This window comes from Aythya ferina, assembly GCF_964211825.1.
Source record: "Aythya ferina genome assembly, chromosome: Z".
Taxonomy (NCBI): Eukaryota; Metazoa; Chordata; class Aves; order Anseriformes; family Anatidae; genus Aythya; species Aythya ferina.
The window spans coordinates 49,974,315-49,995,874 of record NC_140299.1 but is presented as its reverse complement, the minus strand read 5'-3'; the positions used below and the strand labels follow the sequence as shown (position 1 = coordinate 49,995,874).

At 38.9% G+C, this 21,560-nt stretch overlaps 1 protein-coding gene across 4 annotated transcripts in view; it reads right to left on the bottom strand.

Moving 5' to 3' along the window:
• FBN2 (fibrillin 2) overlaps positions 1 to 21,560 on the bottom strand; it is a 201,232-nt gene that overhangs the window by 88,785 nt on the left and 90,887 nt on the right. For all 4 annotated transcript variants that reach the window (XM_084504020.1, XM_084504022.1, XM_084504021.1 and 1 more), the window contains 4 exons: positions 15,262 to 15,414; positions 14,255 to 14,308; positions 11,448 to 11,573; positions 8,558 to 8,683 (listed from right to left, as the gene is read on the bottom strand). In XM_084504020.1, coding sequence (XP_084360146.1) covers positions 8,558 to 8,683; positions 11,448 to 11,573; positions 14,255 to 14,308; positions 15,262 to 15,414 — 459 coding nt within the window. The remainder of the gene's footprint in view (positions 1 to 8,557; positions 8,684 to 11,447; positions 11,574 to 14,254; positions 14,309 to 15,261; positions 15,415 to 21,560) is intronic.

The window sequence follows — 21,560 nt, the reverse complement described above, 5'->3', positions numbered from 1 at the left end:
TTTGATGTGCTTCAGCACCATGTCAAAAAACAAACAAACTAACAAATGGAACAGAAAGAAACTAAAAACAAACCAAGAACTTCTCTAAGCTCAGTGTTTTATGTATTAGCATGTTTATAATATTGCACTGACTACTCCCCAAAACCACCATTCAGGAAAAAAAAAAAAGGACGAATGTACTTCACCAATAGCGCTTTGCTGAATCAGGGTAAAAAGTATCATATACAGAATGTAAACAAATTCAAAAATTGTTTCCATACACCTTCTATTAACAATATTAAACGGTAACTTTAAAATGAGTAAGTGAGAAAATTATTTGATTTAAAATACAATTTTATATTTTAAAATAAAAAGCAAATGGATGAAAATATTTACCAGGGATTTTTTTTTTTTTTAACATTTTTTTCTTAAGTGGGGTGAGTGTACATTGTAAATGTCACAGAAGCAAAAATTGAAACAGTTCACTGTACATTCCTGGAAATAAACTTCAAAGCACATCTGGTTTACATTTAACTAGTTATGTCACTGGAAACACAATCTAAACCACAGAGCTTGTTGTAAAAATCTCAGCTTTCACAGATTCTGAAAACTTAAACAACTCTCCCACTCCCTGCAACAAATTGATGAAAATTTTCAGTTGAACTACAAATGAAAACAGTGTATGTTTTTTTTTTTTTTTTTTTTCACAGTTACTGATGACATTTATACTAATTAAAAATATACTAGTGAATAATAAGCATCAGAGCATTTTCAGAGTATAATATAAATCTTCTGGCTATAGCAATCTTCTACAACTAGTGAACCTGTAACTCCAAACTGAATTTCTTAGTGTTTCTTTGAAAACAGAATTTGGACAAAAAGAGATGAATTTATTCCTCAAACTGCCAACCCACTCAACATTAGAAAAAATGTAATACATTTAATAGGTTTTATAGACACTTCTATGCCAAACCACTCCTGAATCTTTTTGTGCCTGATCAGCTAAATCTAAACTTCAATCTAACTAAAATATTCAAGATGGAGATGACAGATCCTTCATAAACTATGTGTGTGATTTCATGTATATAACACCGTTGAAGGAAACTGAAAATCCTTCAGAATGTGTAGCACAGACAACATAAAATTAAAATTACTTTAGGCTGGATTACACTAAAATAACTATGGCCAAAAACCAAACAAAACTGGAGTTTTAGTTTTTGTTTTGTTTTGTTTTTTAAATGAGAAAGTAGGATTTTTTTTTTTTTTACATTAATAAAAAGTTCTATTATTTTATTCCTGCATTCATGCCCATTTATGCACTCATTCCTCTGAGTGCAGTATACATACAGCATTATGAAATAGAGCCCAAGGATGCACAGGAACTAATATTTTATGGAAGAAACAGATCCTTAGATGAATAGCTAAAAAATGTATTGTGAACATTTCCACATAAAAAAAAAAAAAAAAGAAACAACAGATTAAATGCATTAATTAATTAACCTCTCTCCAAACTCAGCAAATCAAAAAGCCACCAGACAGAAACATGATCTGCTGTACTTATGTACCTTGAATGATCAACTCAGGAATTCTTTTACGATAGCATTGATTTTAATTTACATAACTACCTGCTCAAATAAGTCACTTTTGCATTTTCTGCCTATGGTTCAGGATGGCTCATGTTGTGAAATGTCTCACTATGTGTATTACTAGACAATTGTCACAAGCACTATACTATGCTAGTTCCCTGTTCCTATTTTCAGATACGACCCATAAATGATTAATTTAGGGAATGTACCTAGCTCCTTTAGATAAAATCCAAAAGCAATTTTATTTTTTTTACATTTCTAATAAAAATGAGCTAAGATGCTATTAAGATGAGAGAAGCCTGCCATTTAGATTTCTACTAGAACTTTCCTGTAAACTTGATTGTATCTTAACTGTACTATTTTTTGATATTATGGTTTAGCAGTCAGTACCAGCTAGCAATGCTATCTAATTAAATCACCAAACTCAGTGAACTATTAATTCAAATGAACCAGTGAATTAATTTCCACACCAGAATAACTCTCCCTCACGCTCTTCCCCACTTATTTCCCCAAAAATAATAGGGACATAGTGAACTCCCAGATGTCATTCACTACATCGCGATCCCCAAAACCTGTGCAAGAGAAAGCACATTGGAATGGTCACAAGGATGTCCAGAAGATAGGAAATCCATTTGGATCCCTTTTTTCCTATAGATGTTGTGTCTCAATGCAATCATAAATCCACTTTTTAACTTTTTTTTAGTCAATTTGACTAGATTTGATTTTTTTTTTTTTTTATTTGGTCAATTAAGCCTCTCTATTACTCTTTCTATGACCATTACTATTGCTATTGATGCATTATTACATTGTTATTTGAATAATTGAAAAAAGGTTATTTACATTCTGCTATCTCATTCATCTATATTTTGGTCAGTGTTATGCTTTGAAGTTGATGGTCTTTCCATCTTGTTAATTAACATCTTCTTTTGCTACACTATTCTGTTGTTTTTTTTCTGTGTAGGAGATTTTTTAAGAAACATGCACATGAAAAACATGTGATGAGTGACTGAGATGTTTTCACACATAGAAACGCAACAAATTAGACAGACTGAAGACAAAATCTCACCTGAACATTGTGAATAGATACTAAGCATTAAGACAATTTAGCACAGTGTGCTATAAATCAGTGGGGGTATTAGAGGCCTAACCTGAGCAAGTGCTACTACTTTGTAACATTTAAGGAGGGAAGAAATTTTAACTTTTAAAAGTGGCCTGTGAAACACACGTGTACTAAAATATAAAGGAACATGATTCCTTTTGAACAGAAGAGGTGAAGAGGTGAATGATTTGATACTGCCAGAATTTAAACCATTTCATTAGATGTTTTGAGTGTAAACACATGTTCACTTTCCAAACGGTTGGAGACATTCAAAATGCTATTGCCCCCATGCTGTTTGCTTCCACTCTTCTGCTGAAAACCGGCGAAGAGCACACGGGCCTTCCTCACCCGCTTCAGCGTGAAGTTAGCTCATCCAACATACACTGTGAATGAAATGGTTTAAGTTAACCTGACTGATCTTACACAGCAAGAATAGATTAAAGAGTGCTTCCACTTTCCATTCTGTATGTTTGCTTAGCTGTGTAGCAGTAACTTGTGGCTGATCAGTAATAACAGGCAGCTGAGGACAATAATGCCTTCCACTGCTTCAGATAAATCTGGAAGATGATATTGGTTCATACAATAGATATTCCAAAAGGATTATAGCTTCCGCAACAATCATTCTAACATAAGACTATTTTACTACAAAAAACTTGTTAATCATAACAATACTGAGATTTATAGATTATGGAACCAAATAAAAAACAATACAAGAAACTAATAAAATACTGCTGCTCTGAATGCTAATTAAAAAAAGAGACAAAGGTTTCTATTTCAACTCCTCTTTTGCAGAGCCTTGCTTGGAACTGTTTTATAACAGTGTGGCCAGCAGGGCTAGGGAAGTGATCGTCCCCCTGTACTCGGCTCTGGTGAGGCCGCACCTCGAGTACTGTGTTCAGTTTTGGGCCCCTCGCTACAAGAAGGATGTCGAGGTGCTTGAGCGGGTCCAGAGAAGGGCGACAAAGCTGGTGAAGGGTCTGGAGAACAAGTCTTACAAGGAGCAGCTGAGGGAGCTGGGGTTGTTCAGCCTGGAGAAAAGGAGGCTCAGGGGCGACCTTATCGCTCTTTATAAGTACATTAAAGGAGGCTGTAGTGAGGTGGGGGTTGGTCTATTCTCCCACGTGCCTGGTGACAGGATGAGGGGGAATGGGCTTAAGTTGCACCAGGGGAGTTTTAGGTTGGGTGTTAGAAAGAACTTCTTTACCGAAAGTGTTGTTAGACATTGGAACGGGCTGCCCAGGAAAGTGGTGGAGTCACCATCCCTGAAGGTCTTTAAAAGACGTTTAGATGTAGAGCTGAGGGATATGGTTTAGTGGAGGACTTATTAGTGTTAGGTCAGAGGTTGGACTCGATGATCTTGAGGTCTCTTCCAACCTAGAAATTCTGTGATTCTGTGTGACAACCAAAAATTCTCATTAATACTTGTTAGTTGTTACCAGAAAGGACAGCCTTCAGGAATCCCAGGTCCCACAAACCATGGGGAAAGGCTGGAGCAAGGAACTTGTACCCTTGCTAGAAAAGGATCAGGATGGGGGTAAAAATAAGCAAACTGGACCATTCAGAAGGCCATGGGCTCTGATGGGATGCACCTACAAGAGCTGAGGGAACTGGCAGATGTCATTGTGAGGACCCTCTCTATAATGTTTGGTCAATCATGGAAACTGGGGGAAGAACCTGAAGACTGAAGGAAAGCAAATGTCACTCCTGCGTTCAAGAAGGCCAAGAAGGATGACCTGGGGAACTACGGGCCAGTCAGCATCACCTTGATCTCTGGAAAGGTGATGAAGCAGCTACTCCTGGAAACCATTTCCAGGCACATGAAGGAGAAGAAAATCATCAGGACTCACAGATTCACCAAGGGGAAGTCGTTCTTGACCAAGCTGATAAGCCTCTCTAAGGAAAAGACCAGCCTGATGGATGAGGAGGGAGCAGTGGATATTGTCTACCTATACTTCAGAAAGGCCTTTGACACTGTCACCATAAGATCCTCACAGAGGAGCAGTTGATGTATGGGCTGGGTGGGCAGATGGTGAGGTAGATCAAAAACTATCTGAATGGTCAAGTCCAGAGGTTGATGATGAATAAAGTCTAGTTGGAGGCCAGAAACTTGTGGTGTACCCGAGGGGAGAATGCTGGGTCCAATCCTGTTCAACATCTTCATTAATGATCTGGATGATGGGGTAGAGTGCACCCTCAGTAAATTCACAAATGATAAAACACCACAAAGATGATGAAGGGACTGAAGCACCTTTTCTATGAGGAGAGGCTGAGAGAGCTATGACTATACAGCCTAGAGAAGAGAGGCTTCCGGGGAGATCACGGAATCACAGAATCACAGAATTTCTAGGTTGGAAGAGACCTCAAGATCATCGAGTCCAACCTCCGACCTAACGCTAACAGTCCCCACTAAACCATAGCCCTAAGCTCTACATCGAAACGTCTTTTAAAGACTTCCAGGGATGGTGACTCCACCACTTTCCTGGGCAGCCTGTTCCAAAGTCTACCAACACTTTCGGTAAAGAAGTTCTTCTTAACATCTAACCTAAAACTCCCCTGGTGCAACTTAAGCCCATTCCCCCTCGTCCTGCCACCAGGCACGTGGGAGAACAGACCAACCCCCACCTCGCTACAGCCTCCCTTGAGGTACCTATAAAGAGCGATAAGGTCGCCCCTGAGCCTCCTCTTCTCCAGGCTGAACAAGCCCAGCTCCCTCAGCCGCTCCTCGTAGGACTTGTTCTCCAGGCCCCTCACCACCTTTGTCACCCTTCTCTGGACCCGCTCAAGCACCGCGACATCCTTCTTGTAGCGAGGGGCCCAAAACTGAACACAGTACTCGAGGTGCGGCCTCACCAGACCTGAGTATAGGGGGACGATCACTTCCCTAGCCCTGCTGGTCACACTGTTTCTTATGCAAGCCAGGATGCCGTTGGCCTTCTTGGCCACCTGAGCACACTGCTGGCTCATATTCAGCCGACTATCAACCATCACTCCCAGGTTCTTCTCTGCCTGGCAGCTCTCCAACCACTCATCTCCCAGCCTATAGCTCTGCTTGGGGTTCTTGCGCCCCATCTGCAGGACCTAGCACTTGGCCTTGTTGAACTTCACACAATTGACCTCAGCCCATCGGTGCAGCCTATCCAGATCCTCCTGCAGAGCCTTCCTACCCTCGAGCAGATCGACACACACACCTAGCTTGGTGTCATCTGCAAACTTACTGAGGGTGCACTCAATGCCCTCATCCAGATCATCGATGAAGATATTAAAGAGGACCGGCCCCAGCACCGAGCCCTGGGGAATGCCACTAGTGACTGGCCTCCAACTGGACTTGACTCCATTCACCACGACTCTTTGGGCCCGGCTATCCAGCCAGTTTCTAACCCAACGAAGAATGCGCCAGTCCAAGTCAAGAGCAGCCAGTTTCTTGAGGAGAATGCTGTGGGAGACGGTGTCAAAAGCCTTGCTGAAGTCAAGGTAGACCACATCCACAGCCTTTCCTCATCCACCCAGCGTGTCACTTTGTCATAGAAGGAGATCAGGTTCATCAAGCAGGACCTGCCTTTCATAAACCCATGCTGACTGGGCCTGATCACCTGGTTGCCCTGCAAGTGCTGCATGATGACTCTCAAGAGGATCTGCTCCATGAGCTTCCCTGGTACTGAGGTCAAACTGACAGGCCTGTAGTTTCCCGGGTCTGCCCTCTGGCCCTTCTTGTAGATGGGAGTCACATTTGCCTGCCGCCAGTCAACTGGGACCTCCCCCGATAGCCAGGACTGCTGATAAATGAGGGATAGTGGATTGGCCACCTCCTTTGCCAGTTCTCTCAGTACCCTTGGGTGGATCCCATCTGGCCCCATCAACTTGTGCACATCCAAGTGCCATACCAGGTCACCAACCAGTTCTTCGTGGATAGTGAGGGCCACATCCTGCTCCCCATCCCCTTCCACCAGCTCAGGGTACTGGGTATCCAGAGAACAACCGGTATTGCCGCTAAAGACTGAGGCGAAGAAGGCATTGAGCACCTCCACCTTTTCCCCTTTTCCTCATCTCTTGTAACTAAGTTTCCCCCCGCATCCAGTAAAGGATGGAGATTCTCCTTAGTCCTCCTTTTTGTGTTGATGTATTTATAAAAACATTTTTGTTATCTTTAACGGCAGTAGACAGACTGAGCTCCAGATGAGCTTTGGCCTTCCTAATTTTGTCCCTGCACAGCCTCGCAACATCCTTATAGTCCTCCCTAGTGGCCTGCCCACTTTTCCAAAGATTATAAACTCTCTTTTTTCTCCTAAGCTCAAGCCACAATTCTCTGTTGAACCAGGCTGGTCTTCTTCCCTGCCAGCTCGTCTTTGGGCACGTGGGGACAGACCGTTCCAGCGCCATTAAGATTTCCCTCTTGAAGAGCGCCCAGCTCTCCTGGACTCCTCTGCCCTTCAGAACCGCCTCCCAAGGGACTCTACCAACCAGTGTCCTCAGCAGCTCAAAGTCAGCCCTCCAGAAGTCCAATACAGCGGTTTTACTGGTCCCCTTCCTGGCCTTGCCAAGAATAGTGAACTCCACCATTTCGTGGTGACTCTGCCCAATCACATCCTCCACCAGTCCTTCTCTGTGAAGAGAAGGTCTAGTGGGGCGCCACCCCTGGTAGGTTCACTAACCAGCTGCGTCAGTAAGCTACCTTCCATGCTCTCCAGAAACCTCCTAGACTGCTTTCTCTGGGCTGTGTTGTGCTTCCAGGGGAAGCACATATGTCAGGAAAGTTGAAGTCCCCCACGAGTACAAGCACTGAAGATTTCGCAACTTCTGTCAGTTGCCTGTAGAACTCCTTATCCGTCTCCTCATCCTGGTTCGGCAGTCTATAACAGACCCTGACCAGGAGACTAGCCTTGTTGTCCCTGCTGATCCTAACCCAAAGGGACTTGACCTTGTCATTCCCAGCCTCGAGTTCTACAACATCGAAAGACTCTTATCAACAGATGTTATGAAGATCTTATCAACGTGCATAAAACCTACCTAATATGAGGGTGCAAAGACAAGGGAGCCAGGCTCTTCAAGGTGGTGCCTTGTGGCAGGACAAGAGGCAATGGGCACCGAATGGAACACACGAGGTTCCTCCTGCACATCAGGAAACACTTTTTTACTGTGCAGGTGACCAAGCACTGGCACAGGTTGCCAAGAGAACTTGTGAAGGCATTGTCTTCAGAGGTCTTCAAAAGCTCTCAGGACATGGTCATGGGCAACCTGCTTTGGGTGGCCCTGTCTGAACAGGGGAGACAGATAAGATCCCTTCCAATCCCAACCATTCTGTAATTTTGTGGTTAGTTTCTGTAGTGTAACATTTTCATTGCTCTAGCATGTGTGTTCATTAGTAATATAGAAAAACAATGATGATTATAAATTATGTACTGAAAAAAAAAAAAAAAGAAGACGATTTTAGTATCAACCACTAATATACACATGCAGGAACTCTAACATCACATAAAACATCACAAATACCAGAATTTGGTATAGAACTAACTATCAACATAGACTGAAGAGAGAAAATGAAGAAGACTGTGTGATCAAAACTGATGTATTTCCCTAAATGATAAACAGTATTTTCCCACTCTATGATCTACGGCAAGCATACATTTGACTTTACTTCCACTGCAAAATATCTTGTCTAAATAAAGGAAAATACTTTCATAGAACAATGAACTGACTACTTTGAAGAGAAATTCACTAGGTAGACCCAACACTTTAAAAAACACTGCAGAGAAATTACCAGAGGAATGCAATGATTTATGCTTCATCTTAGTTCTTTCTTTTCATCTTGCTTTTGTCATCACTGAATCTTTTTTAATCATTTAGTTTCAAGGTTATATAATAAGCAATAAAATTATCACACGTGCAGATTTCTCACCTTCACATGTGTCAGTCTCGGTGCTGAACACATAACCCTTTGGACAAGTGCAGCTGTAACTTCCAGGGGTGTTTCGACAGAGCCCGTTATCACACAGCAGTCCATTCACTGAACATTCATCAATGTCTGTAACAAGATGAGTTAATACCAATAAGAGCAAATGCCACGAGACACCCTTGTCTCCCCACCCTTGTCTCCTCTTGCTTTCCGCAGCAGCAATTAGGTTGCCAGATATGCAGTTATTTACAATGACTAAGAAAAGAAAAATGCCAATTCTTGTTTACAAAAATCTAATTCTTATTTCTAAAAATTCTATTTTCCTTTTGGTTTTTCATTATCAGGCTTTATAAACAGTTCATACAGTCTTACATTGATAATTATATTTTCGTGGAATGACCTTGGGAGCTTTGTCAACTGTATGACTATCACCAGTACAACTTTACTAAGGTCCATTTGGTTTTAAAACTTTTTTTTTTTTTTTTTTTTTTAATGTATGTATGTACACAAGGATGTGATAGATTACTGTTCTAAATCCTCTTTTATAGGCAACGAAAACTGAATTTGTTATCCACGAAATTAATATATATGTTAAATTGTACAGATGCATGGAAGACATCTTAAGAATGTATATGCACACTACTTTTTGGAAAAAAAAAGGAACAAGACATCAAGCATACAGAACAAGAAAAACTCATCAATTAACATAATTCCCTACCTTCTTCTAAATATTGCTAACACAAAGCAATCAAACTTCTTCATTTTCATATTATTTTTTAAAAGAAAAAGTTAAAAAATCATAATTTAAATTACATTCCTATAATCCCTATCACATGCCACAGATTCTTAAGTTTATAGAAAGATAAGCCTGATGCTTTATCCTGCTTCAGGGTGTCTCCTGAATTTTCACTGGTTCATTTCCCAAACTTAAAGCTGTAGCTGAAATTGTTCCCACCAATCAACTACATTTTTAGAGTGTTTAAGTTATAAATAAACAGAAATAATAAGAAAGTAGTATACTTACAATCTAAAGGTTACTGCTTTCACAAGTACATCACATTTTTGAACCTATGCTTATTAAGTCTGTTAAGGTACAGACAATAAAGCCTTTATTTCCCCAGACAATAAATCTGAATTTTAAGTTTTGTAGCCACAAAGAAGCTCCTCAGCTTCTTAATCTAAACTCATCCAATTTTAACTACATAAAGAAGGATGGATTTGGAATTTGATGTTTTCAAGAGCAATAGACTTCAGTTTTGAGCTTTTTGTCATAAAATCCTCTAACACAAATTAGCAGTGTGATAAATATGTTATTTCCTTAGAGTGTCACTGTTAAACTACAGATTTGGGCTGTCACCTATTGTGACACACACTGTGAAAGAACAATATAGCTTATGCACCAAAAACACCTGATGCTGACAGAAATGCTAACTGCATTCTGTCTGATGAGGATTTTTATTTCTTGGCAGCTCTTAATATGTATCTATTAAAACTTTTCCACTCTTTATTTGAGTGTTCACAATTAAATTGCATTGTGCAAAACCTCATTAACTAAGAATAAAAGCATCCTCACAGTGAATATGCTGCATTTTAATTTGTATAATGAAACAGACAGATATCTATGCCAACAGTTACATAATTGCATGTATAACTAAACAAGTGATACCACTTGCCATGAAATCAATTTGGAAAATAATATTATGTGAAGTATTTGAAAATCAACCAACCAACCAAACAAACAAAAACCTGACAGTTTTTTTTGCAGCATTGCATTTCCTGCCAAAAGGTCATATTTAGGGCCTTTAGAAAGTAACGAGCTGCAAAATTCCTTAATTCAAGCAGATGAAAAAAGCACTTTCACTACTTCATGTTTGCTTTGAAACAAAAGGTAGGAATGTTCAGTTTGAAAATTATATCACACTTAATAGTCCAGGTTTTCCCTACCAAAAATGTTGTGTTTAGTTGATCATACATTACCATGAATAATAAAATTAACTAGATAGAATGTGAAATGTATAATTTAGGTATCTTCTGTTGGGCATTGCCAAACACTTCCAGAAAAACTATATAGAAATTGCAATGGCAGTCTGGTATATATCTAAACCAAACTAAAAGTGACTTTAAAACTAAAAGTTTCTTAATTGAATCACTTCTGTGATTCTGGTGGTGACCCAAATGAAATATTTTGAAAAACAAAAGATTATCTGTTACACTTCAGTCCACTGTCCAGGCAGGACTTGGGAAATCATAAGTGGGGATCACAGCTTTCTTCTAAAAGCCAAGGCATTTCAGCAATGCATTCTACTGTACCTGTGTAACTCAGGGACATCAAAAATTCCTCCATACTGCAAAAATTGTGCACATATGCCACCAGGTATCATTCATTATGGTAATGATAGCAATCGTTATTACATTATTACAATACATTACATTACATTACATTATTACAATAAAATTACATTTTATTAGGTAAAACTATGATATTCAGCAATTGGCAATTTATCATCCAGCCTTGAATCTAAAATGACATATTTTAGATTCTCTTGTACAATAAAATGTAACAGAAACTGACCCATACTTTTGAGAAAAATAATTCCTAATCTACAACAATATTTCCTGCCTACACATCCCAGACAAATACCATTAAAAAAACAACAATGATGACAACAACAGCAACAACAACAAAAACCACTGCCAAGTAACAGAAAAAGATACCAATAAAAGTATTGGCTATGCAGTTGCTGAGAAAAATGGACTCAATACAGATTTTTACTGTTTTCATTGTAGATGTAAAAAGTAGATATCTGCCTTCTAATCTAAGATCTACCAATTCCAATTATCATCAATGTAGTCGTTAATTATTCGACAGTGATAAATAAATAGAGCAACTTACCCACACAGTTCCTTCCAGAAGGATCAGGCTCATAGCCACTGTTACAATTACAACGATAGCTGCCACGTAAGTTTTCACAAATTCCATTGGAGCAAATGTCAGGATCCAATGCACACTCATTAATATCTGTATTAACATAAGACAGAAAACAACCAGACACTGAAACATATGAAAAAAATGAGCTATAGACATGAATATCAAATTGGAGGGAGCATCTGACTTGGTAGAGGTTGAGGCTGTCATTCAAAGCAAGGATATAGCAAGGATGCAGCCAGAAGGCTAAACAAAGGGATTAGTCTTCTCTATTTGACCCTAGTGAGGCCAAACATGGGAAACTGTGTTCAGTTTGAGGCCACCCAATCCAATAAAGATACACCAAGTGACTGGAGAGTATCCAGGAAATGGTTGCAAAGACCATTTGCACCAGAAGGGTGGAGCACATGATGCGTGAAAGAGGCTCAGGGAAATGGGTTTGTTTAGCCATCAAGAGGAAAGATGAAAGGGAGATACGATAGCAGTTCTCTGATAATTAATAGATGGTTCCAGAGGAGATGGAGCAAGATTCTTCTCCAAGTTACAGAATAAAAAGGCAAGAGACAACATTCTTAGGATTTACAATTGGGAAAATGTTAATTGAATGCTAGGGAAAAATCTCTTCGCCATGAGAGTGGTTAAGCATTAGAGCAAGCTGCCCGGAGAGGCTGTGGGAACTCCATCCTTGGAAATCTGCCAAACACAACTGGGCAAGTCCTTGAGAAACCTGATTCGACTTTGAAGTTAGCCCTGCTCTGAGCAGAAGGTTAGATTGGATGACCTCCAAACATCCTTTCCAACCTAAATCAATAGAATGACTATGTTTGTAAGAATACCTTGATGCAAAATATCTAGCCTGCGCACTTAGTGCCTGTGGTTTAAGGATCTAGGTAAGAAGTTATAATTTATTAGGTGATACAAATACCTTTCCTAATACAGGACTAGTGCATACGTCAATACCACGGCATATTCAGTTTTACAGAAATTACAGTATTCATTGGAAATTTAAAATTTCTCTTGGATGGACAGAATAAGATGATGAATGAGATATATTCCCTAAACTTACAGTCCCATATAGAATTTCTGCTGTAGTTGGAAAATTCCAGAATATTCATATGAACTATAAGAACAGGAACAGACTATTTTTAATATTTTTTGCCTCTGCGGAAAAGAGTTTTTTCAATATTAAGTTATTTCTTCCCATACGGTAAGCCCATTACTTTAAATAGTTCCCTTTCCAAACACTGGAAAGAACAGTAGGGGTGCTGGCCTAGCTGTGACTTCATAAAAAGCTTGTTTTATACTTGCACTGTTCAACTTTTTATAAAGGTCATTCGCTCTTCAACCATAGTGTAGTTTAGATCAGGATATTCTCCATGATTTACGTATACTCAGAAAAATTTTTTGAAAAAAATTGCTATTCCTGGATTAAACTGAAAACTATGAGACATCTGAAATTTTCATAAGAAAATATTCATTACAGTCATATTTCAGCTGCATGTTTTCTTTTAAGCATAAAGTTTTGTGCAGTTTACTGGGCTTGTTTGTATCTTGTGGGGGAAAAAAAAAAAAAAGAAAAGAAAAACAACACAAAATCTCATTACTTTGTCTCTCCTTATCAAGTTAATAACAGTACCATATAATAACCTGAGCTGGAAGCAACCCATGGGGATGATCATCTCCAACTCCTCAAAGTAAATTCTTTGACATGATCCAAATCTTCCTTTTTTTTTTTTTTATATTGAACACAACAGCAAGATTTCTGTCCTCACCTTCATCCATATTGCTCTCATACAAAGAAATGAAGGTTTTGGGCTTCTTAATCACAAGCTAAATATGGGGAGTAGGTATGTGGTGATGGATTGCAGTATAATTAACAATCTATGAATCAACTGAAGGTAAAATTTATATGCCAAAACCTTTCCTGATAAAATGTATTCTCACTCACTCTTGATAATGCGAAAGAACAAGGAAAAGAACACAATCTTAGCAGGGATTGGTTGCAGGACCAGTATTTCTCTCCTTTATGAAACAGAGCTGGCAAACATTGACATAAATGGTGGTAGGAGCAGCAGCAAAAAAATCACCTGTAAGGTTGCTGTGCAAGACATACAGAAAATGCTACAGTTTTCTTTAGAAACATAAACAAAGAGGGATTTAATTAGACATGGAATCCCAAAAATTATAGTCTATCCTGCAGTTGGTGGAGTCCATAATTAGTTTTACATTTTCAGTGAGAAATTAGATTTTTTTCCATGTATCCGAAAGAATGTATAACCTCCCTACATGCAAATTCTCACAGTAAGATGCTATTTGTATAACAGCATTATGGTACACTGCCATTATTTCTCCAGGAGATTTAGAAACTCTCCAAATGGACTTTGCAGAATTCACTGAAAAGAAAACTGAGAGAATGTACAAAGTCTGTGGATTTCACATTATTTTTAAGTCTGGCAAGACGTTAAAGAAATGAGCTCATAGAAAAGACAAAACTATGCATATGCACTTACTGTACTGAACAGAAACAGTATTTCCTCTAATGTAGTACTGTTTTTAAAAGTTATGTATGTTGTTACTAGGTATAAGGATAAAGGGTTAGTTTAATTATTCTATTTAAATAATGAAAACATTAAAAGCAAAATATTAGTCTTGAGGCAAAAATACCCAAACTACCTAGCATACCTAAATACCTAGCATGTTACAGAAAAATCTACTTCTGAACATATCTTTATTTTACTTTCAAACATATAGATTAAATAAAATGCGCAACATACCTCGTCCATCCACAGTAATACCTATGCCACTGCTACACAGGCCATGGAATTCAGCTACTCAGTTGAAGCAAGAGATGTAAGAAATAAAAATAAAATGTTATTTGCAGTGTTTTACTATCTTTAATCCTCAAAATAAATTTTCTACAATGTAATTAGGGATATGGTTTAGTGGGGACTGTTAGCGTTAGGTCAGAGGTTGGACTCGATGATCTTGAGGTCTCTTCCAACCTAGAAATTCTGTGATTCTGTGTGATTCTGTAATTAATAAAATGCCAATGTTCACATGAAATAACTATCTATATATGTTAGCTAAACATGTCTTGTTACATTCCACCCTGAACTTTCCCATATCTACAAAAATGAAATTTGATAGCAAGAATGAAATATTTAAGCTACTTCATTATAGTCTCGACAACACTTTCTCCCTCAGCTATTGCTTTCAACCATAGTACCAGTATTTCTTCATTTCTTCTAAAATTTCTGCCGTCTCAGAAAACAGCACTGAATGGGTCTACTATCCAAGCCCCATCATCTCAATTCTGTTTTCAAGAACTTTTTTTTTATTTTTATTTAAATCAGTCTCCAAGTGTGTTTAGAGAACTCATTCCTATAAAATACATATTTCCCAAACGAATATGAGATGCACTTTTAAACTAGATTTAACTATGAGATGTACAGATTTATCAGAGATGTCTGCTTATTCTCTCTAAAGCATCATTAAATTCAGGGACCCAGATTCATTCATAGCATATTCATGTTCCTCCGTATAATATTCATGTTCCTCTCATAATTTTGTCACAGTCTGGCCATTTCTGAAAGGAGGTTTGCCTCAAATGTTACAGTACATAAAACTAGAATACCAGACAGTTTGTTTTATCTTTAGAGAAGAAACCATTTTCAGTGTACATTTCTATTAAGTACACTATTCATTTCTCTCAAATGCATGAAATAAATGAACAAACTAATATGGACAAGTTTTGTTTTGTTTTTTGAAAGTGAAAATTTACCTGAATTTTTAGCAGGGCAGGGATGACATGGCTCTCCAAAACCATAGTCAGGATTGGCACAGCAACATTCAGACTTCGTTACAGCACCAGGGAAAGGACGAACACATGCTCCCTTTTTGATTCCTCCATAGCATGTGCTACGCATATGAGTATCTAAGAAAGGACATGCAAAGAAATAATTTATTTCCATAGGCACTAAGTGAAATGGAAGTATATTATCTGTGGAAGGCATCTGGGGGTGCTGGTGACAGTAGGCTCAGCATGTGCCAGGCATTTGAGGATGCATTAAACACAGCATAGCCAGCCAGTCAAAAGAGGTGATTCTTCCACTGTATTTACTGTTGGTGCGGCCTCACCTTCAACATCATGTGCAGTTCTGGGCTTCATATTAGAAAAAAGATGTTAAAGTACTTCTAAGCAACCAGAAAAGGGGCAACAAATCTGTAAAAAGGGCTGGAGGGCATGTCCTAGGAGGAAAGGATGAGGACACTTGGGTTGTACAGTCTGGGAAAAGGGAAGTCAACAGGTAACCTCATGTCTCTCTGCAAATTCCTCAGGAGGGGAAGGGAAGAAGTGAAGAGCTGGCCTCTGCTCCCTGGGAACTGATGACAGGATGGGTGGGGAACGGTGCCAGGGGGGACATTAAGACAGATTTCTTTAGTATGAAGGTGGTCAAACACTGGAACAGGCTTCGTAGTGAGATCGTTGATGCCACCATGCCTGTCTGTGCTCAAGAGGCATTAGAATAATGCTATTAATAACATCCTTTAACTTTTGGGTAGCCCTGAAGTGCTCAGGCAATTGAACTCGATGATCTTTGTAGGTCCCATCCAACTGAACTAGTCAATTCTATCTCAATCAGAGCTAAAAAAATTTGTTCTACGAAATGGTTACATTGCCTACAGCTGCATTGCTCTGATAAAACAATCCTGATGGCATCAAGACCAATTCTCAAAACAGTTCTTCGAGTATTCTCCAGAGCACTTTAAAACCACCTAAACAAACTAGTTAGTTGTGGGCTAACTTAGAATTCCATAGGACCCAACAAAGATGACCTCCACATGAGAGTTGCTTTACGTATCTATCAACACCTACCTAAATAAGAAACACAGAATAGTCTTTAATCATCATGTAATGCCTCAACATTCCCATTGAGAAGGACTGCAGCCATACCCCGGTGACACAGATCTTGCATTTACTTTTGGAATGGTGTCTCATGTAATAATCTCACCAGCAGCCTGGGTAACCTGGGAGGCTACATATTTCCAATAGAGCACAGCCTCCTACTGTACATACCAACTGTGAACAGAAATGCTGTTTCAGCAGATTGTTCAAACCATCATATATATATGAGATTGGTAGACTTAATAGGATTATACATAACCTGGCACCAGTGCTGGATAAACATTAGGATATCAGAGGTCATACTACCTGGCTAGCACAAGTGATTGGGCAATTTCCACACATGGTTAAAGGATGTGAGGAAGCAGCACTATTTCCTTGAGTAAGAGAATTTACAGGAGGTTTGTGATTAAAAAGCCACTATGGAAATTAGTTCCAGCTCTGAGGAGAGGGCTGGAAATGACGGCTATGACATACCACCACTCACTATAGAAAGAAAACAGAAAATACCTGGAAGGTCTCCAACCTTGAAAATAATGCTGTAAAAGACAGAAGAAAAAATATACAGGAGAATCATACAGCTATAGGATTCTCTTCACCATGTGCACATTGTCAGTCTTCCAGCTGATTTATTCATGTAAATCATGACTGAACCTTGAAGAGCAATAAGATGCCTTGGCAGTCCTTCAGCCCGACTTTACAGGTAAAACCAACTTTTGCTGTGCTATACTTAACCAAGAACTGTAAGAATATCTCTTGGACCGCATTTTGTGCATTTTGTTTCTGTTGTTGGTTGGAGGGTTGTTTTTGGTTTTGTTTTTGTTTGTCATTTTAGGGTTATATGTCTTTTATATATATATATATATACATTTGCTTATAGGATAATATTGTCTATCTTCCAGCAAGAGCATGAGTGGACAGTCCATCTGAATGTGTAGTTGAAAACTGCAAGATACAGACAGAAGAAATAGCCTTTAGTTTTGATTCCTATACCTCTATAAACCTTTGCTAGAACTACACAAATACCTTTTGTTTCAGGTATCTACAGACTAGGCCAGACTTAATTATATTCTCTGTTGATCTCCCAGTAAAACTACAATACACCATGGTCTGGACATGAGTCTGGATGTGCTTAAACCAAGGAGGATCTGGGGGAATCCTGATAGATGTCTGCTTAAACGCGTCCCCAGAACAACAGAAAAAAGTTACATGAAACTATATGTTGAATATCCTCTGCCAATTCCAATAAGAACTAGCAATCCTTTATGTGTTCTGCCTGCTCTTTGACTGCTGTAAACTGGCTCCTACAAAAAGGCATAGCCTGTACATAAATGTTTTCTCTTGCTTTTGGTCTCCCATGGAACATACAGTTCTGGAGCACAGCTAAATGTGGCCCAGATTCCAGGACTTATTGCTTGCCAAGAGTCTAGGTGAAGCCAGTACAATTTGCTTGCACTTGACAGCAGGAAAAGATTTTTATGCTTGACAATAAGTGGTATTGCACAAGAAAAGCTGCTTATGTACCCTGCAGAATAATTAGTTTCATCAATAACACCCCTAAAAAGTCTAGATGCCATACTGCCTTGCTCTGTCTTGAATAAAGGAGTTTCAGTTTTTGTCCTCTCACAGAATTGAAGCTTTTCTCCTAGTTATGTGTCTAGTAGAGACTGAAGAAGCAATTTCAAGGGGAGGAAATGGCACCAGTGGAAAATTGCAGGGGGAGAAAAGATTGGCAAGTGTGGAAGAAATACTCAATAGGAAGGTCTTTAAAACTGTGAAGGTGGGAAGCAGATAGAGGAAGCTACAGATGTACTGAATGACAGCCCTGCCCTGAACAACTCCCCACTTGCAGGGAGCAAGTGTTCTTTCACATAACACAATGTTTTTAAAGAAGGTCAGGGAACCTGTGTAGGATTGCCTTGCTAATTATAGGTAAACAGTCTTATCTACACAGCCAGTGATTCACAAAATCTGTGCAGGAGAAAGAACCAGGCTTATACCTCATGAACCTAAACAGCAATACTATGTCTGTTTGTCTCATGCTGATAGCAAGGATGAGGACAGCCATTGCTGTGTCTGTTCATTAGTTGCCTGAGGCAACTCACCAAGCTCAAGTTCCCCGTGTCCCAAGAGTTCTGACCATGAACCTTATTGATGGACCTGTGCTGCTCCCCAAGTATAGTTTGATCAACCTTGGGCTACTAATTTCAGAATGCTGGTGTCCTGGTTCTGGCTGGGACAGACTTACTTTTCTTCCTAGCAGCTGTGTTTTGGATTTAGGGTAGCAATAATGCTAATAACATACTGATATTTTAGTTGTTGCTGAACAGTGTTCACATAGTCAAGGATTTTTCAGTTTCTCATACTGTTCTGCCAGTGGGAAGGCTGGGAGTGCACAGGAAGCTAGGAGGGGACACAACCAGGACAGCTGGCCTAGACTGGACAAAGAGATATTCCATACTATTTGGTGTCATGCTGAACAGTAAAACTGAGGGAATTGTCTGGTGACTGGTGGGAGATGCTGCTTAGGGACTGGCTGAACATCAGTCGGTGGGTGGTGAGTAATTGGATTGCGCATTGCTTTTTTTTTTTTTTTTTTGTTTATTCCTTGATCATTATTATTATTTTCCTTTCCTTTTCTGTTCTATTAAACTGTCTTTAACTGTCTTTATCTCAGCACATGAGCTTTTACCTTTGCCTTTTTTTTTTTTTTTTTTTTCTGATTCTGATTTCTTACCCCATGAATGGTAAGTGAATGGTAAGATGTAGTGCTTAGCTGCCTGCTAAGCTAAACCACAACAATCCTTCTGATGCCCTATGACATGAAGGGTTAACATAATGACAAATTTGGCCACAGTATGCTAAAAAAAAAAAAAGTAGTTATAAGCATGATATCAGTTTAATAGCTGCTGGTCACAATTTTGAATTTTTTGCTCTTGGAGTTCTGTTTGTTCTCAGAGTTGTGTTGTGTAACACCTTACTCACTAGATGTGTTCACTGGCATGCTGTTTATCATCTCTGGGGCCTTGTTTAAGGATCTCCTTTTGTTGTACTGCATAACACTGGTTTACAGTATGATAAAATTACCAGTGGTGATATTAATCTGGTATTTGTACTCATTTGTACTCAACATGCCCCAGTAAGGGTCTTCCACATACACAAGACAAAGCAATGGATATGAAAGTCAGCTCATTTGTTAAGAAAAAAACTTCTACTAAGAAGGGAAAGGGGGAAATGGATGATGCAGGCTATCCCAAAGCAGGGCCACCATGAAAACAGGGGGAGGAAGAGTCAGATACTATAAATGAGGCCGTAAACACCCAATCCCTATCCTTAGGTGAGCTATGAGATATGCAAAAAGATTTCAGCCATTGTCCAAGAGAGCACAGTGTCACCTGGATGCTCTGATGCTGGGATAACGGGGCCAGTAGCCAGAAATTAGTGGGCAAGGAAGACAAGCAGCTGGAATCCCTCTCTATGGAAGGCGACATTGCGAAGTGACTGGAAAGAGAGGCACAATTTTTTTTTTCATGCCCTGGATCAGAGCCTAGCATTGGTTTAACTGTGTGCCTGTTTCTGAGCTTTCACTAGACAGTTTTCTGGAGGATAGCATTTCTAGACTCAAATTTTGTGCTGAAGCATTTCAACACCTGCAGGTGTTATCACCACTACATTTGTGGTCAAGGTCTGGTGGACCAGTGGTTGACCTATTCTTAGTGAAAGTCACTGCAACCATCCAAATGTCAGAGAAGGCCAAATCATGCAGTGCTCATAACTGACACTTTGGGGCATAGTTCTGCAAAATACCTAAACAGACTGAAATAAAACTTAGCTACTTTGCCCTAGATGGCTACAGCTGTGGGCAGAGATGTGAAATGCAGACTTAATCATAACAAAAAGTACCTCAGTAAAGAACAAACAACACTGCACAAAGCTACAGCCACAGGTCACTGCAAGTTCTGAGATGATACACATACACACAGAGCCAGCTGAGGTATCTGAGCATGAAGTTAGAAGAATAGCCAAACCTGAAATGCCTGCAAATATTACCTTGGCTCTGAGAAGTTATCTAACTGTTCCTTTTCCAAACATTTGTTCTCCTTTGCTGTAATTTTTTTCCCAAACTTGTATAATATTTTGTAGTTGAGTCTGCCATACTTATTAATATTAAATAAAAAAGCACTTTGTTCTATGAATAGTTCCACTAGAATCAATGTTACTATTCATAAGTAAAATACTGCTTAAACTAAAAGTGAGAGAACTGAACTGTATACCCTTATTTATTTATTAATTTTTGATAATTGGCTGGAACATTTGTGGGATTTTTGTTAAAAGGAAACTGCAAGTAACTTACTAATTTTCAGACTATTAATACTTTTTGCATTAATATTTTTCTAGCCATCCGAGTGTCTGAAAACTATTATTATCATGTAGTATATGATAGAATAACCAGAGAATTCCTGTAGCCAACACAGCATGTGTAAATATATATATATATACACACACAGACACACACAAAATTCTGAACTACAGATTAGCTGTGAAATTCTGTTCTGAAGGTCATGTATAAGGACGTTTTTGTTAGGCACTGTTTGAGATTTCATATTTCACTTTATGCTGGGAATAATAACATCACCATCCTTTTAAAATGAATTTTCCAAATAAATCACAATTTTGCCTTGGGAATTTTGTCATATTAAGAATATTTCCTGTTGAAAATTTAAGCATTCATGGTAAACCTTAAGGATATGTCACATGTGGAACTGAACATTTTAAAATAAAAAGTTTTGTTCACAGGTGATAGCCAACTTGTGAAGCCTTTAGCTGCTAGTACTGTGGCAGCTTTAGGTAAATGGGAACACAGCAAATTGAGCACTGACTTGATTCTTTGCAGCTGTATCACTGACAAGGGTGAAGATGAGGCCAACTTGGACCACAAAAAAGGTACTGAACAGCTTGTACTCAAATCTGGTTTTGCTGCCGTGCCACTAAGCAGTGAAATTCATGTATTAAAAACAGTACACCAAGCCTTTTCTCATTGTTTTATATTTTCACTGCTTTTCTTCAAACATTTAATAAACTGGAAGAAAACAAACAACCTGGCTAGAGAAGAATCCTTGTGTTTGTTGGCTCAACCTTTTTAGTATGCTAAAATGCACAAAATTCTCATTTGTTTA